Below are 19,581 nucleotides of genomic sequence, written 5' to 3'. Positions count from 1 at the left end.
GGCTGAGAAAACTACTTCATAAATCACCTTTCTTGTGCCTAGGCATCAGGAAGGACCATTGTTGAACCGATTTCAGTTAAAGAAACCAAATCCATTTTGAAAGATTTCCCCAACTCTACCTTAGCTGCTATGTGTGAAATGCCCAGGAACAGTTCATCTAAATCCCCTGCATCATATTTTTTCCCCTTTGTTTTTATAGCATGGAATACAAGCGATATAGTAAATCACTTCTCAGACTTCTACTTGGCATCATAAACCTTTCATTACAGATCCTGTTTTTCTGATTTTCACTCCTCTTTCAAAGTTCCTGTATCACCTCTGTAGATGGAAAAATTTTAAAAGGTCAACAAACCCCACAAAAAAAGCTAAATAAGAGTTAATGATCATTATTTTTGTATTCTAGTTATATACAATACCATCCTTGGATATTTTAATGAGAGTCCTATGTTAATTATTTGATTTTGAGAAAGACATTACACAAAGCATTTAAGGAATTCACAGTGTTTGATAGTACTAAATCTGCTAAAAGATTCTAGGAACCTCAGGCCCTGATGTAGCTACAGCCCTTCTAATACTTCTCAAGGAAGTTTACTTTAGGAAAAAAAAAAAAAGTGAAAGCTAAATTAATAGCTAAGCAAGAAGAAAAACAGGAGTGTTAAGGAGCCAAAATGAAATCTCTAAACTGGGTATTTGCTGAAATTGTTGGGTGACTTGGATCATCAGACCTGTAGAAAAGATCCATATATACTTATAGCATAAGGAAATAAAGTGGACAGACTATTAGAGGAGAAAAGAAGGAATAATTCTATTTAAGAGAAAAGGCTAAAGAAGCACTAAGTAAAGCTAAAGAAGCTGGTAATGGTAACTTACAAAGTAAAGAGCAAAGAAAACGTGAAAATACTAGGAGGAGAGGTAGGAAAAGCAGCAAAAACTCATGGAAAAATCAACAAGAATCCCTAAACAAATAGGAACCAAAAGGTCACAGATTTAAAGGAAAAAAGGAAATAACACTGCCCAGACTGAGTCTGCTAAGGGGCAGGTACCGTTTCCGGGCAAGAAAATGATATTTGACAGAGAGGAACAGGATGGGAATGGAGCAGCTGGACAGTAAAAACAGACAAAGCAGTGGCAGCCAAACAACAGAAAACACAAAGGTGCTAAGACTGTGGCTAAGCAAACAAATTCTACCTGTTCAGCTGCCCTTATCCTTTTAAGCTTTTAAAAGAAAATCAAATTTGGCTCACTTCAGGACTGGATAGCTCAGTGGTAGAGCGGTTGCCTAGCACGTGTGAGGTACTGAGTTCCATCCTCAGCACATCAAAATAAAGGTGTTATGTCCACCTACAACTAAAAACATTTTAAATATTTGACCCACTTCAATATTCAACTGCAAGAAAGAAAGGACTGTTTTGTTATTGAAATTTGGGGAGATTATCCAAACTAAATTTAATGGATAGATGTTATTTCAGAAGATTCATACACCAAGGGGAAGAGTCCCTCACTAAATTACCTTTGTGATGTAAAAAGATTTATATAGTTGGTACTAATATATAGTCTCATCTTATAAATGTCAGATTTAAAAAGAAAAAAATGAACCCAATCAATGAAGGTAAATAAAACTGTCTTCCTGCTTCATGGGAAGCAACAGTTCAAGGTTTAAGGGTACAGGCTAAAAGAGTGACATCCTTTGTCTTCCCTCCACTTTTACTGTTGGCATAAGGCTACAGATAGGAGGTAAAAATTAAATAGCACTACAATTTAAATCTACATTAACTTTTCATAAAGTTACATTGAGGATTATATTAATTGCTTTAAATGAAAATATATAGGTAACTGTACTAACCAAACACTAATCATTTTTATTTGTTCCACTTAAAAATAAACAGCTTACTTGCACAAGTATCCCCTATGCTTGCTCCAGTGCATTCTGCTCACACAGTAAACATCGTCCTAACTAAGGTTAACCGTGGCATCTTGAACAGACACTGCTTATGACATGAATTAGCAATTCACCATTTAGGCAGAAAAAATTGTTTAAAGACCTGCTATTTATGCCTGAAGGCAAGTGAGATTAGGGAATTGTAAGAACACTGTCCAAAACAGAAAAGCTGAGGCATGATTATCTGTTTGAAAGTCTTACAGAAAGAGTAGACAGCTAAGGGCTTTGAACAAACCATTCCCTTCTCCATAAGATCCATAAATTAAAAACAAATATGCCACCACCCATGGCTGGAAACTTGAAGCAGCCAGCACGTACATGGTACCAGTTGAAGAATACTAGAAAGGAAAGCTTATTATAGAAGAATCTTAAAAATATATTTTAATGGATAATACCTATGAACTAGTTTTAAAGTAATTGTTAAACAAACATAAGTAACCATTATCAGGGCCAAGAAATGGAATACTGCCAACATCACAGAAGTACCTGCCCTCAGGATGAGATTATAGCTCAGCAGTAGAGTGCTTACCTAGCATGTGTGAGGGACAGGTTCAATTTTCAGCACCACATATAAATAAAATAAAGGTCCATTGACAACTAAAAAATATTTTTAAAAAAACACTTTAAAAAAAAAAAAAAAAAAAAAAAAAAGCACCTGCCTTCTGCTACACGCTAAATGGCCCTCCCCAGTTATTACCCTTAATCTCCCCATAGATGCCAAAAATCCTGATTTTTGCAATAATCATTTCCCCAATTTTCATTTTATCATTAAGGCATCCCTAAATAACATTTTACTTTTTCCCCATGTTTTGACTTTCTATAGGTAAAATCATACTGAGGATTCTGTGGGTAGTGATTTTTTTACTCCATTTTATGCATGAGATTCGTCCACTTATCTGTATATTCATTCTAGTATTAATGGATATTTGAGTTGCTGCCATTTGAGGCTTTCATGAGCAATACAACACAAACATTCACATATGTGTGCTAAAATTTCTCTAGCAATCTTCCAAGGTTAGAAGTGCTAGATCCTCCTAATTTGTACAGGCTATTAATACCCAGAATATACAAAGAACTCAAAAAACTTAACACCAAAAAAATAAAAAACCCAATCAATAAATAGGCAAAAGAAAAGACACTTCTCAAAAGAAATACAAATGGTCAACAAATATATGAAAAAATGTTCAACATCTCTAGCAAATAGGGAAAAGGAAATAAGAACTACATTCAGGGCTGAGGTTGTGGCTCAGTGGTAAGCACTCAGCACCACATTTAAAAAAAAAAAAAAAGTTATATCCATCTCCATCTAAAAAAAAAAATTAAAAAAAATTAAAAAAAGAAACTACATTCAGGGTTGAGGATGTAGCTCAGCTGGTAGAGTGCTTATCTCACATGCACAAGGCCCTGGGTTCAATCCCCAGCACCACAGGGAAAAAGAAAAAAAAACAAAACAAAAAAAACCTATATTCAGATTCCATCTCACTCCAATTAGAATGGCAATCAAAAATATAAATTAACAAATACTGGGGAAGATGTGGGGAGAAAAAGGAACACTCACATTATTGGTGGGGCTGTAAATTAGTGTAACCACTCTGGAAAGCATTATGGAGATTCCTCAAAAAAACTAGGAATGGAACCACCCTATGACCCAGCTATTCCACTCCTTGGTATATATCCAAAGGATTCAAAATCAGCATACTGCAGTGATGCAGCCACATCAATGTTTATAGCAGCATAATTCATACTAGCCAAGCTGTGGAGCCAACCCAGGTGCCCTTCAATAGATGAATGAATAAAGAAAATGTGATACTTATATACAAACACTCAAATGGAGTATTAGCCATAAAAAAAAGAATAACATTATGACATTTGTCAATAAACGGATAGAAATAGAGATTATCATGCTAAGTGAAATAAGTCAGTCCCAAAAAGTCAAAGATAGAATGTTTTTTCTCATATGCAGAAGCTAACCCCAAACGGGGGGGGGGGGGGGGGGGGGGGGGGGGGGGGTTAATTTTTTAATTAAAAAAAATAAAGAAAAAGGGGAGAGGGAATTTCATCAAAATAGGGGAAAGATCAGTAGAGAAGATGAAGGGGATTGAGGAGAAGAAAGAATAGACAGAAAAAAGGAAGAACAGTGAAACAAATCTGACCAAACTTGTGTGTGTCCATGCGTGGATGTGGTACAGTGGGTCCTGGCAGCAAGTGGACCCATAGGACTCTAATATAAAAAATAAACCTTAAATGATTGAAGAACAATCAGTGGTGTGGAGGGAGGAGAATGAGAGGAGGGGGGAAGTGCTGGGGACCGAATTGGAGCAGGTTGTATTCCATATTTTTGCAATAATGTCAGGCTGTATTCCAATGTTGTATGGAAGTAAAGAGTAGTAGATCCTTGACTTTACTGAAAAACGGCAAACTATCTCCAAAGTGAACATGCTAACATAGGCAAACACAAACTGCGTTTGTGTAAGAAACTCATTCCTTAATTACCAGTCTTCAAAATCTTGTAGTTACATGGAAATCCTATTTGGAAACCACACATTGTTAGGTGTACTCTTGACAAAAGGTCTGTCTTAGAAATGGCATTTGAGAAGTGGACAAAAGGGGTATACACAGCCCAGTAATTTTGGCAGAAAATATATAAAAAATAGTCCAGAGCTGGGCATGGTGGTACACACCCGTAATCCGAGCTACTCAAGAGGCTGAGGTGGGAGGATGGCAAATCCAAGACCAGCCCTGGCAACTTAGTGAGACCTTATCTCAAAATTAAAAATAAGAAGAGTCCAAAACAGAGCCCTTGTCTGAGAAACCAAATCTGGATTATACATCACAGTGACAGCAATGGTCTTCCTTCAGGGCACATGGCAGACATTGAGACGAGGGAGAAAACAGATGAACAATCCAGGTAGAGACAACCACAGTGGGGGAGGAGTAAATGTTGTAACCTAAGAACAACCTTTTAAGACATGTGGACTCAGAGCAACACCGATACTCAATAGAGACTAAACAGTCAGTGGTCGTATATCAAGGATTTTCAATTCTCAGAAAAATGAAGGTATATGAATTCTGTTGGATACCATTGCTGTATATACCTAGAATTTAAGAATAAAAGAAATTAAACTTTGGCTTTACTGAATATACATAATTAAGTTTCTATAAACCAAAAATTCATATCAACACTAAATCTAGGCGACATGTTTACATATTAAGTCAAACTAAAACCAATGGTAATTTGAGGGACGGTGTTGGCATCACCGAAACAAGCACTGTCACTGCCTCCTGTTCTTGCTTTCCTGCACAGTACTGCTTAAGGTTAGACCAAAAACATGCAAGATTAGAATTCAAATCCAGATCCGTTTCACTTACAGGCCTGGGCTCCTTATACTAAACCATACTGTCAAAGGAAAGATCAAAGACAAACTCAAATGTCCACTATTAAAACCCATCATTTTCAAGGATGATACATTGTTTCTAATTTCAGCTACTTTGGTACTCAGTAAATAAATTATATACTAAGAAAAAAAAGGGGGGGGGCATCCAAAAGGTTACACACTCTTTAGAAGGCTAAAATACATAGAAATTATGCTACTTCATTCCACCAATCTAAAATTGTTATAAAAGAATGTACTAACTGATAAAATTTAACACTTCAGAAAACAAAGCAAAAGTCAAGCTTTAAGGAGAAAATACAACTATTTTGTGAAAAGATGGATTTCTCAAGGCATGAAACAGTATAAACAATGAGAAAACTGATAGATTCAATTACATGAAAATTAAAACTATCCACAAAAAAATCCACATAAAATTTGTGGCAGAAGATATTTGTAAATACAAACAAACATCAAAAGGTAAGTATTGAGAATAATTTAAATCTATGAGTCAAAAAATTAGACAAATGATCCCAGAATGTGAGCAGGCAGTTCAGAGAAGAAAAAAAGTGAGAATAGTAAACACAAAAATATTCAACCATAGCAGCATTTAAGGAATTGCAAATTAAAGCCTGCAATGACCAGGTCCCCCACACTCCCTCAGAGCCAGTTACACCCATGCTAGACTGTATCACTACAAACACTCTACTCTACAACCACCACTTTCCACTTTTGCAATTCACACTCCCTGGAGGGCAATAATCCTTCCACCCAGAAGAATCCATAGTCCATTCATCTCTCTTCACTGCCCTCACCTGCTCTCATGCCTTCACTTCCCTCCTTACCCAGTCTAAATTCAATGTCACTCATTCTAATCACCCCCTTTTCCAGCTCTCATTTACCTGCATTTGCTTGGTTAAATTATCACCTGATTAAATCCTACTCTCATCCCTCTGTTTGCACCGCACACAGCAGAATGTGAATGGGAGAGAAATACACCTGTTCTACATCAATACCGGAACCTATTACTACTCGGAAACCAAACCATAGTTTCCTATTTCATTCACTCCCCTGCTGAATGGGCAGCTATTTCTTTCCTTCTATTCTCTCCTCACACTTCTAGTATCTCCTCCCCACTCCCACCACTTTCTATTTCACTAAGAAACTGAAAGCAATTAGGAGAGAACATCCTCAAGCCACCATCACCTTTATCCACCTGCCAGCCTCCATGTTCATACACCCTGCCTTTCCTGCTACAGCTGATGCTAGCAGTGTGCAACCTCCTATCTAGTAAAGACTAGATCCAGTAATTCCCTCCCTCCCCACATTATTCTATTCTTTTTTCTGGATCAATGTGTAAATGTAATTATTTCTTCTACCTTTAAAAAAAGGTGCTTCTCCCATCAACCCATTACTCCCCCTTCCTTGAATGTCTCTCCTTCCATTCCTTTTTTTTTTTTTTTTTTTTGTAGTTGTAGATGGACATCATGCCTTTATTTGTTTACATTTTTATGTAGTGCTAAGGATTGAACTCAGTGCCTCACATGTGCTAGGCAAGCACTCTGCCACTGAGCTACAGCCCAGCTTCCTCATTCCCTTATTAAATTCAAATAAAAACACATCCTACCAGCCCAACAAAACTGCACTTGTGAGGATCAGCAGCAACCTATGACAAACTCAATGGTCAATTTTTGGTTGTCATCAGCTGTATTTGACACATCCCTTTCTTCCCAAAAACACCTGAGGATGCTACACTCTGACTTTTCCTTCTATTACGCATGCTTAGTCTCCCTTGTTGGTTTCTTCTCATTTCTTTAACCTTAGCACATCAAGGTGCCCTGGCCTCACCACTCTTCTAGATACAAGTTGAACATTCTTAACCCAAAAATCCAAAACTTCTGGAATACCAACACAATGTCACAGTGTAACATTCCACACCTGGCCTCATGTGACAGGTTTCAGCCAAAATACAGGTGCACTATAAATTTTATATAAAATTATCATCATCAAGCTACTCGTGTAAGATGTATATGAAACAAATCAATTTCATGTTTAGACTTGGGTCTCATACCCAAGATATCTCATTATGTATATGCAAATATTCCAAAATCTGAAACACAACTGGTCTCAAGCATTCAAAGGACTGTGGTTAACCTATCTAGAGGATACCCAATATTTTATGATCACAGAATGAACTCTACTTCTCAAAAGAGAATCAATATAGTTGTACTGCTACACATACAAAGAGCATGGCAGTTCTTAGGATTATGCTATGGTGAAGAGTTGATAAATCAGCAGCAGAGAGAAGAAATAAACACACAGCAAAAAATATGGCAACTTCAATCTCCCAAGAAAATAATCACAGATAAACAAGCCATTTGAGAAGAAATTAGACAAGTAAAAATAGACTCAAACCATGTGCCAAGTTTTAAATTACATAAATAAAATGCTAAAACAACCAACCAAAATCATAAGCCAAAGGACATGCCTGCTGGGCTATACTAGAATGTTCAATTGCATTCAAACATTTACACAGTATATCTTGTTGCCAGATACTCTCCACCTACTGACAATACGATTGATTGCATTAAATCCACATATAGTGCATGATTTCATTGCATTACTTCAATTTTCTCCTCCTGGATGTTTTAGCCAAATGGTTGATAAGAATTGAAACTAACCAGCCACATTTTACCTCTATCCCCTTTCCCCACTTTGAATAAAAGAGATTATAAACCCATAATTGACCAAAATTCAGGTAACAAAAGCAAAGTACTCATTTGGTGAAATTTCTTAAGGTTATCAGTACTTGAATGGTCACTGAGTTGAATGCCATCTGCAAATCTACTCCAGAAGGGGCTTTGCTATGTGCATCATCTATCAATGACACCAGAATCAATCTTATGGTTTTGACTCACAATTTAATATTCTACCACTTCTTTCCTACTCAGAAACTTATTCCATTAATCTTGGAAGAGAATGCAAATTATTATTCTTAGTCTGGTATAGACATTCGAAAACATATGGGAAAAAAGGGAAGAACTCAAAAGCAGCAAAGTTGTGGGGAAGAAAGAATTCAAAAGAAAATGAAATATTTCCATTTTATTTCTCTCCCACATTTTCAACCTTTAAATAATTTTAACCTGGAAATAGTATTTCTATTGCAGTTATTCATGTTGATGGAATGAAATAATACAGAGATGTCTTGTACCCTTTGCCCAATTCTCCCTATGCTAATATTTTGCACAACTACAGTATAATATCACAACCAAAATAAAGACACACTGATATATGATCTGCCAATCTTATTCAGATTGCCCACGTATTACTCATACTCATTTGTATGCAAGTTCTACACAATTTCATCACTTTTGTAGGTTTGGCATCTGCCAACCCAGTTAAGATACTAAACTATACACCATCACAAGGGTCCTTCACGTTGCCCTTTTATAGCCAATTCACCTCCACCCTCAGTCCCTGGCAACCACTAATTTATCCTCAATTTATCCTTGAAATTGTCATGCCACATCCTAGTAGTGAGTGACCACTGTGCTCCCAGCCCTCCTCCACTATTTCCTATTACTACTCTTCAGCCTCACAGATAGGAGTGAATCTTTGATAACAGCTGGTCATGAAAGGGATGGATTGATGGTATTGATAGAGAAGATGATCCAGAGCAAAAAAGAACGTTCTGATGTTCAGGGGATCTATTATTTGCATATCTACTTAATACACATACTCCAGGCTACAAAAGAGGGAAAAAAGAACATATCCTAGAAACTGTAAAGCTTCATATAAATATCAGTACTGATTCCTTTAAAATCAAAGAGAAAACTTATTTTTCCTGATACTACCAAATTTAACCATGGCAAGGGGCAGCATTTTCCACTTAAAGTATTTTATCCATCTCAGAGATTTTAGTCATTCTACATCAGTATATGTAAACCCTGACAACCACTTACACATCATTTTTCCCTCTTGCAAACCATTAGAAACACTCCTTTACCTTAAAATCCAAAGAACTAAGGATGAATTACTGGTTATAAAAGTGCAATTTTAAAAGCAACAATAAAAAATGCCTATGCAACTTCCACAGAACTAGTCAAAGGGAATTCATACCTGCAGAGCTCAGGAGGACACTGAAATCTGTTCCCCTCTGTGATTCTCCATTTTCATTATTGACTTCTTTTTCAGTCTCTTTATATCGATCCCAGTTAGAGATGATCTTTCTTCTAGAATAATTTCCCTGTTCGTCATTCTCTTCTCTAGAGGTTTCTGTATCACTGTCATCTTCAACCTGTAATCATTAGAGACAAATTAACAAATAGGTACGGGAAAGCTTGACCTCAGTAGCCTTCATAGAAAAATAATTTTAAAAAAATACACAGGTATCACAATAAAGAATAAATGTACAAACCAAACTGTCAGAGGATATTAAATAACATTTTCAACAAACCCCATTATACCAGGGTAAACTTTTTAGTAAGCACTGAAAAGGAAATATGGCAAGTTATGGCCTGAACATTTGTATAACTGATCCCTCTAAAACCCATCCCTATGTCCTATCTCAACAGCTGTTTCATCTAGTTGAAATAATCAAGGCTGTAAGAGTCTTCAACTCAAAGGACCTTAGGATGGAAAGTAACTCTTCCTTTCAATTTACAGATTTTACAAACATTTGTCATAAATATGTTTTATAAACTTTAAATGGAAACCCTGTTCAGATACATTCTAGAGGAGTTTCCAGTCTTGGGCATCAGAAGGTTAAGAACATGTTAAAAAAAAAAAAAAAAAAAAAAAAAAAAAAAAAAAAAAAAACACAGATTATGAGAAATCCTTGAAGATAAATGGCCCAGTTTCATTGACAAATAAATTGCAAGGGAAAAAATGGTAGGGGAAAGGACAGAAATCTACAGATCAAAAGAGTTTCATGGGCTGGGGATGCAGCTCAGTGGTAGAGGTTTGCTAGCATACACAAGGCTCTGGGTTGCATCCCAGCACAGCAAACAAAGGCGGGGCAGGGAAGACAATGGACACAGCAGTTGTGATATCAGGAACTTATCCATACTCTGATTCAAGCACTCTAACCACAGAAAATAATCACTGAGACAACTTGGGCGATGTGAACTCGATATTCAATTTCATTAAGTATATACTGTTAATTTTATTATTTGTTTAGTGTTAAACCATGGATGAAAAGATACAGCACTTGGAATATGCATCAAAATAGTGGGTGGGAGGAATGGTGGGTACAAAGGAAATAAACTATACATGTTGATCATTGCCAAACCAGGATGATGGGCACATGGAAATACATTATACTATATTTTTTTACCTACTTTTGCATGTTTGAAATTTTCTGTAATATTAAATTTTTTAAAGAGAAATGCATATACAACCTAAAAGCACAGTTCAAAGAAGTTTCCCAAAGATTATGAAATCCTTATTAAGTAAAAACCTCTAGAGAAATATTAAAGCAAACCATCTGTACAGGACAGGTTAGTATAAGTTTGAGGTTTGGTTTTGTTTTTAAACACAAACATGACAAGTGCATTACAGAAAATTTTGAGGAAAAAAGAAGCAAAAACTAAAAAGCTCCACATTTCCATCACCCAGAGTACCAAAACATCTTACAGCACATTTCTAGATCTTTTTCTGTTACATATATTTTTTGGTTACAAGATTTCATTAGAAATCAATATGATTTACCTCCATGTCAATAAATTTAATTTCATATAACATCCAGACTTTCCAAATGCCCCAAAATTCTTTACAGCTTATTTTCCAGTCAAGTATTCAATTCACGATTACACATTATATCTGATTGCTTGTCCCCATGTCTCTGGACCTAGTACAATCCTCATTTTTATGACATTGATTCACGCACAAGGCCAGGTAGAGTGTAGAAAAATCCATCCATCTATTTCTTTGTGGTTATTAATAGACTTAAAAATCTCCAATATTACCTACAAACTACTCTTTAAAAACCTAAAGCTCAGGGGCTGGAGTTGTGGTTCAGTAGTAGAGCGCTTGCCTGGCATGTGTGAGGCCCTGGGTTCAATACTCAGTACCACATATAAATAAATAAAATAAAAGATCCATTCACAACTAAATATATATATATATATTTTTAAAAATCTAAAGTTCAATGGAATCTAGTTAAATAATTTTAGGCTAAAACACATCATAGATGATGTTCTGAACTTTATGCCACATCACATCAGATGACAGACAATGGCTACACCAACCTAAGTAACACTGATTGGCCAAAGTGTTTGGGTAATGAAGTCTGGCACACTCATCACAAGATATATCTTCTTCCTTCCATCTAGAAAATACTGTATGCCATAATTTTGTCATTCCTCATGGCGGAGTAATATTCCATTGTACATACATGCCACAGTTTCTTTATCCATTCATCAACTGAAGGGCATCTAGGTTGGTTCCACAATCTGGCTATAGTGAATTGAGCAGCTATGAACATTGATGTGGCTGTATCTCTGTAGTATGCTGATTTTAAGTCCTTTGGGTATAGCCCAAGGAGTGGGATAGCTGGGTCAAATGGTGGTTCCATTCCAAGCTTTCTGATGAATCTCCATACTGCTTTCCAGAGTGGCTGCACTAGTTTGCAACCTCACCAGCAATGTATGAGTGTACCTTTTTCCCACATCCTCGCCAACACCTATTGTTGCTTATGTTCTTGATAATCGTCATTCTAATTGGGGTGAGATGAAATCTTAGGGTAGTTTTGATTTGCATTTCTCTTATTACTAGAGATGTTGAACATTTTTTCATATATCTGTTGATTGCTTGTACATCTTCTTCTGTGAAGTGCCTGTTCATTTCCTTAGCCCATTTATTGATTGGATTATTTGTATTCTTGGTGTAGAGTTTTTTGAGTTCTTTATAGATTCGGGATATTAGCGCTCTATCTGAAGTATGAGTGGCAAAGATATTCTCCCACTCTGTAGGCTCTCTCTTCACATTACTGATAGTTTCCTTTGCTGAGAGAAAGCTTTTTAGTTTGAATCTATCCCAGTGGTGATTCTTGCTTTTATTTCTTGTGCTATGGGAGTCCTGTTAAGGAAGTCTGATCCTAAGCCAACAAGTTGAAGGTTTGGACCTACTTTTTCTTCTATAAGATGCAGGGTCTCTGGTCTGATTCCAAGGTCCTTGATCCATTTTGAGTTGAGTTTTGTGCAGGGTGAGAGATAGGGGTTTAATTTCATTCTGTTGCATATGGTTTTCCAGTTTTCCCAGCACCATTTGTTGAAGAGGCTATCTTTTCTCCATTGCATATTTTGGCCCCTTTCTCTAGTATGAGAAAATTGCATTTATTTGGGTTTGTGTCCGTGTCCTCTATTCTGTACCATTGATCTACCTGTCTATTTTGGTACCAATACCATGCCGTCTTTGTTACTATTGCTTTGTAATAGAGTTGAAGATCTGGTATTGCAATACCCCCTGCTTCGCTCTTTCTACTGAGGATTGCTTTAGCTATTCTGGGTTTCTTATTCTTCCAGATGAATTTCATAATTGCTTGCTCTATTTCTGTAAGGTACATCATTGGGATACAATGGAATATTACTCCACCATGAGGAATGACAAAATTATGGCATTTGCAGGCAAATGGATGAAATTGGAGGATATCATGCTAAGTGAGATAAGCCAATCTCAAAAAACTAAAGGACGAATGATCTCGCTGATAAGCGGATAAGGACATATAAGGGGGGGGGGTAGGAGGGGTTAGTGTTAGGGTTAGGGTTAGGTTTAGGGTTAGGGATAAGGAGGGTGGTAAGAATGGAGGAAGAAAGGAATGTATTCAGGGAAAAGAGGGGTGGGAGGGGAGGGGGGGAAGGGAAAAAAATAACAATGAATCAAACGACATTGCCCTATGTAAATTTATGATTTTTAATTAAAATTTAAAAAAATCATTATATTACAGAAAAAAAAAGAAAAGGAAAAAAAATACTGTATGGTGTCATTTTGGCCCTCTAAATTTCTAGTTACCCATTAACCATTCACCCAGCAAATTTAACATTAATCAATTGTCCTCCCCTGATTCAAATTTCATAAGCTTTCATGAAACCATAGACTAATTGGCTTTTCAAGATCACTTTCAGCCCTCAAGTATTATCAGCCTCCTGTCAAAACAAGAAAATGGTAATCTATATCATCATCTGCAAAGACTGCATGAATCCTAGAAGTTTTCTGTCATTTCTGAAAATTCTGATACCAGAGATGCTGGTGGATTATAAGTATGTGATTAAATGACATCTGCTATATAAATTACAAGTACCAGGAACATTCTTTAAAAAAAAAAAAAAAAAAAAAAAAAAAAAGGCTTTATAATTGATGAGAATTTAGGGGATAAAACTAAAGCCGAAAATACTGGCAGGACTTAATCTGGGAAAATCCAATATTCTTTTGTTGTCCCACTGGATAAATAAAGCTCAGGGAGGTTTCTCCAGTTAGTTCAAAAACCTCTAAGCAGAGCTATAACATATGGCAAAAATGGACACCTGGGCAAAATAATTATCTTGATCTGAAAGCAGATTATGATCTGAAACACCCTAGGAACCACTGCTGCAGTGAAATAAGCAATGAAATGGAAGGCAGGAGACCCAGATAGGATTAATGGCCCTGCCATTACCATAATTTAATACTTACTAAGTGTTTATAATAGCCTGGACCTCATGCAGATGAATGACTCACTAATCCCCAAATTAGAAGAATCACTAAAGGATCTCATTACCCCCACCCAAATGCAAACACAGAGTTGTCATTAGGTCTCCATCATAAGAGATTAGCAATAAGTAATAAAATAGAATTTAGAAGATACATGTAACTTAGAGAAAGGTGCACCATTAAATTTCCTAGAGATTTCATATTTGGCTAATTATGCAAAATTATGGTCCAAAATTAAAATATGTCAAACCTCAAAATGGAGAGAAAGGACAGAGCAAATAAGAAAGTAATGTGAAAACTAAATATAAAAGGCACTGCTTTTTTGTTAACATCATTTTGAAATGAGTATGGTAATTTTCACTGTAACATTTCATAGCTGGACACAGGTCATTGGTTGCAGTGTTCATCAAGTAACAGGAACTCAATTAGGTTAACAAAGGAGAGATCTATTATATGATCAAATTACTGTTGAGCTATTATCTTAGCCAATGGCACCCAAAAAAAAAAAAATCCATTTTAGAACAAATTGATATTCTCAACCAGAAAGAATAATTTAATGTTTCATAGTTCTTCTAATAGGCAAGGATCAATTTGACTTCAACTACCCTACAGAATAGAGATGGGAAAAATCATTCCATGGATGACTATACAGAGCTGACAGCAAACTAAAACTCAAGGAAGGAAAGCCAGGACAAGAACACAGACTCTGGCATCTGTGTGTACTCATGTATACAGGAGATCAGTCTGTGAGACTGCAATCCAAACCCAAACTATAAATTTGCTTCTCAGAAGTGAAAAAGGTAATGTTTTTACCCATATATATTTCAGATAACAAAAGGCTACTCTAAAACCCTACTGAAGAAAGCACTCTATCACCATAAAGAACTATGGCCTACATTCAATCATCTAGTCAATGAGTTTCAAACCCATTAAACTCACAAAAATCATAAAATGTCACTATAATCAATAATTATAACCTCCTTTATCAAACTATTTACCAGCATAGCAAGTTGAGTACAAATTTGTCTTACCACTTCCTTTAGCAACATATGGTGAGGTACGCCTGTAATCCCAGTGACTTTGGAGGTTATCAGGAGGATCACAAGTTCAAGGCCAGCCTAAGAGATTTAGCAAGACCCTAAGCAATTTAGTGAGACCCTGTCTCAAATTAAAAAAAAAAAAAAAAGACTGGGGAAAGTAGCTTAGTGGTAAAGTGCCCCTAGGTTTAATCCCAAGTACCAAAAAAAATAAAGTCTTATCACTTCCTAAGTCATCTTAAGTAATGGCATTAAAAATCAATAGTCAAGAAAAAAAGATAAGACTAGATTATCAATTTTCCAATAACAGTGAATCACATAACTATTTCATTCTCAGGAGAGTCAACAACCCTCTACACACAAATACTGTACAGCAGAACATAACTCAGCCAAGGTCTCTGTCACTTTCTAACAAGGCTTGTTTTTTCCCCCATTGTCCAGTGATATGTTCATTTCTATCTGAGACCTACCCCGAATCACCTTTGATGTCCATATTTCTGCCAACAATCTCTTCAAGGCAATCTAGGCTTCTTATAGCATGTACCTCAAAATTCTTCCGGCCACTACCCATTACACAATTCCAAAGTCACTTCCACATTTTAAAGGTATTGGTTACATTAGCACCTCACCTCCCAGTACCACAATCTTTATTCATTTCCTAGAGCTTCCATAACAGAATATCACAAACTAGGTGGTCTAAAACAAATTTTTTTCATGGTTTTGAAGGTTTGAAGTCTGAAATCCAGATGTTGGCAGGTTGGTTCCTTCTAGAAGGTCCAAGGGAGAACCTGCTCCATGACACTGCTAGCTTCTGGAGGCTGCCTGCAATCCCCAGCCTACCTTGGTTTGGAGTCCCATCACTGCAATCTCCACCTATTTTCACATGGAATTTGCTCTTCCATGTGCGTGTGCACACTTTGTACTCTTCTTAACAAGGACACCAGTCATAATGAACTAGGGTCCATCTTAAACCAGTAGGAACTCACTTCCAAATAAAGCTACATTCACAGAACCTGGGGATTAGGAATTCACTGTATCACAAGTTTTCACAGAAACAATTCAACACACAGAAAAACAGTTTGAAACGTAATGGCTAAAAATTTCCCAAAGTTGATGAAAAAATCTTAATCTATATAACCAAACTCAACAAACACCCAAGTAGGATAAATACAACGAGATCCACAAGTACAGAATTAAAATGCTGCAAACCAAGAAGAAAACCTATTAGGAGAAAATGACTGATCATTACAAAGCAACCCCAAAAAAGACTGATGACTGACTTCTCATCAGAAACAGAGGCCAGCAGGCAATGGTGTAACATATTCAAAGTGCTGACAGAAAACAGTTGTTAACCAAGACACCTAAATCCAGAAAAGCTATCTTGCAAAAATGAAGGCAAAACAAAGGGATTTCCAGATAAAAACTAAACTAAAAAGAATTAGTTGTAACAGACCTACTTTATGATATATACTAACCTAAATTTGCCAGGCTGAAAACAATCGATTCCAAACAGCAACTCTGATCCATGTGGAGGGGGGAAAAAAGTGCTAATAAAGGTAGTAGATAACCATGAAAGATCACAAATGCATATTTCTTCCCCTCTCTTCCCTTAACAGATTTTAAAAGCAATTGTATAAAACAATAAGTGTGTAACTATATTGCTGGGCCAACATCAAACAGAAATCCCTTTGCCAATAACAGCACAAATTCATATTAGACTAAGGAAATGACTCCATAAGGGAGCTCAAATAGAAATGTGAGGACTAGAAATAGGATATAAATAGGCTAATAAAACAAATAGCTAAAATAACAAAAGGTATAATATATGCTTCTCTCATTCTTTAAAAGAAAAACCATAAAGTAGTAATTAAAACAACACAGGTGAGCAAGGCACAGTGCCACATGCCTATAATCCCAGCGGCTCAGGAGGCTGAGGCAGGAGGATCAAAAATCAAAGCCAGCCTCAGCAACCTAGCAAGACCCTAAGCAATTCAGTGAGACCTTGTCTCTAAAAATAAAAATAAATTTATATAGATATAAAAACACTGGTTTTGTAACATCAGTGTAACAAATATAATAGAAAGGGTGAAAGGGAACAGGCTAACAGCTACATAGCAATAATATTCCTATATATCACTGGAATTAAGTTAGTAGAATTATGAACAGATTTTGATAATTTGAAATATATATGGAAAGCTTACAGAAATCACTAAAAAAATTCAAAAAAAGGGAAAAAATCTTTAATTAAAATGTTACATTAAAAATAGTCACTATGGGGCTGGTGATACAGCTCAGTTGGTAGAGTGCTTAAAGGCCCTGGGTTCAATCCCCAGCACTACAAAAAAAAAAAAAAAAAAAAAAAAAAAAAAAATTCACTAAGTACAAAAAGGCAGTAAAGGATGAATTAAGAACATACATGAGAATTACAGAAAACAAAAAAATGGAATTTTCAACTATATCAATAACATTAAATGTGAATAAAGAATTCAAACTGAGAGGGCAAAATTGGTAGGATGGATTAAAAAACAATATCTGATGATATGCTATCTATAGGAAAAAGAGTCAAAGATAAAAATATCAGTAAAATGAAAGGATGAAAGTTATTCCATGCAAACAGTAACCAAAAGAGCTAGAGTGACTATAAAAACATCAAACATAGACTTGAAGACATACATTGTTATAAAAGACAAAGGAAGCTGTTATGTAAAAATAAGATGGACAGAACAATTTAACAATTATGAACATATTAATATATATTCTTAACAGACCCCTGCAATATGTGAGGCAATCTGACAAGAGTTGAAGGGAAAATGGATAGTTCAACAGTCACAGTTGGGAACTGCAATACCCCCTCCTTTCAATAATGGATAGAACAAGTAGACAAAAGAACCACAGGTACCAGAGAACCAGTAAAAAGATTCACTCACGGAAGCTGTTTCCTGTTTAACTTACAAAATATCTTCCATTAATTTACAATCTGCTTACATCAACGGGTCAGCATGATGCATTAAATATCTTCTTACCTTTTCTTTCAAAAAGGCAAGTCCACCAAGAGAATATTTAAAGATGATCTTTATCACCAAGAGTCCTCAGATAAGACAACAGAATGTGGAAAATCACTGAGACATAACAACCAGACAACAGATCCCATGGAAGGTTTTTTCTACTCAAGAATCTCATCTTTGGACGTCCCTGGTTAGCTCTTCTGGAGCACAGGGCCTGCTTCAAGACCAATAAGGCTTCAACATTCAACCTTCTGAGTTCCTTACAAACTGTAAATTATCATGGAAGGGAATGGATAGGAAAGAAATGCAAAAGAACCCATTTAAGGAAACCCTCCATCGGAGTCACCAAAACCTAGTATCAGTAATTAAATACTGATGTCAAACACATGAAACCAAAAATGCTACAATGTGAATTGGAAATTTTTATTTATTCTACTTCAAATTTTTATTACTAAGCTTTAAAATATACCCTCACTGACAACCCTTTATAATTCTGCTAAGGACATTCCCCAGTCCCCACCCCAGGTACTGGGCCCTGAACCCAGGGCTCAGTAAGTTAGGCCTCACCAGAAAGCACTCTGCCAATGATCTACACTCCCAGCCCTTTCATTTTACTTTTGAGATAGGGTCTCACTAAATTTCCCAGGCTGGCCTCAAGCTTGATATCCTCCTATCTCAGGCTCCAAAGTAGCTGAGATTACTGGCCTGTACCACCACAACCAATCTAAGATGATTTTTATCATTTGGACCTTAAGCAGAAACTTATGATGTTTAACTTTTTTAAATAGCAAAAAAATTATCACTGGGCACAGTGCATGACTTTAATTCCAGGTACGAGGGAAACAAAGGCAGAAGTTCACATTTGATTATTCAAACTCAACTGTTTCTCTAGCAAGACAATTACATGCAGCTGCCCTTCCTTGCCATCAATATATGGAAAAGAATGGGAGAGCAGAGAAAATGGGAATTCCACCATCAAAGCAGCTATCCTTGTTTAAAAGGGTTGAAAACTACAAAATTAAGCCATCTCACAAGTCCCAACTCCCAGGTAAAATTCCAAAAAGCAGATTAATACCAACAACCTTTCTTGTAAAATGGCACTGAACAGACCTATATGAAGACAATTTGCTTCCTGGTGTGGCTGTAACCCAAGAGAAATGATAACGTTGTGCTTTGTTGATTTGATTACAGCACAAAACATCCTCACCCCAACAGAGTCAAAGGTGCTGGCTTTTCCCTCTGTGTAAGCGCTGTTTCAGGTGCACCCACCCCTTTTTCCACACTTCCTGGAATTTCACTGCATGCGTTTAATGCTGGAAATGCTGGATTTCCTGGCTGTCTCAGTTAGGTTTCCTTCTTATCCACCAGCACAAGTCTGGTTTCCTTGGAAACTCAGGTTTTAATGTCATCACCTTCCACTTTGCAGAAAAGACACAGATATTAAACAGCTGTTGTTTATCTGGACAACTTTAAGACATTCCCAAAGCCCTCAAGTCAGAGGGAAAAAAAATTAATAAGAGAATTATTGATCTGGGATGAGT

The 19,581-nt window shown here is 36.3% G+C and overlaps 2 protein-coding genes across 3 annotated transcripts in view; one reads left to right on the top strand and one right to left on the bottom strand.

Annotated features, from left to right (window-relative positions):
- CHRM5 (cholinergic receptor muscarinic 5) overlaps positions 1 to 19,581 on the top strand; it is a 90,134-nt gene that overhangs the window by 28,099 nt on the left and 42,454 nt on the right. Inside the window, exon 1 of one of the 2 annotated variants that reach the window (XM_079126361.1) lies at positions 17,698 to 19,283. The exons of the other annotated variant lie outside the window; for it this stretch is intronic. The gene's annotated coding sequence lies outside the window, so the exon portion shown is untranslated. Of the gene's footprint in view, positions 1 to 17,697; positions 19,284 to 19,581 lie in introns of those variants that run through there. 2 annotated transcript variants of the gene reach the window in all.
- Positions 1 to 19,581, bottom strand: part of AVEN (apoptosis and caspase activation inhibitor) — a 204,578-nt gene that overhangs the window by 156,224 nt on the left and 28,773 nt on the right. The window contains exon 2 of the mRNA XM_079126365.1: positions 9,430 to 9,607. Within this exon, the coding sequence (XP_078982491.1) occupies positions 9,430 to 9,607 (178 nt within the window). The remainder of the gene's footprint in view (positions 1 to 9,429; positions 9,608 to 19,581) is intronic.

The sequence above is a fragment of the Sciurus vulgaris genome, assembly GCF_902686455.1.
Source record: "Sciurus vulgaris genome assembly, chromosome: 2".
In the NCBI taxonomy this organism is placed as follows: domain Eukaryota; kingdom Metazoa; phylum Chordata; class Mammalia; order Rodentia; family Sciuridae; genus Sciurus; species Sciurus vulgaris.
Note: the sequence above shows the minus strand (reverse complement) of the source record. Positions and strands in the feature narration are given on the sequence as shown.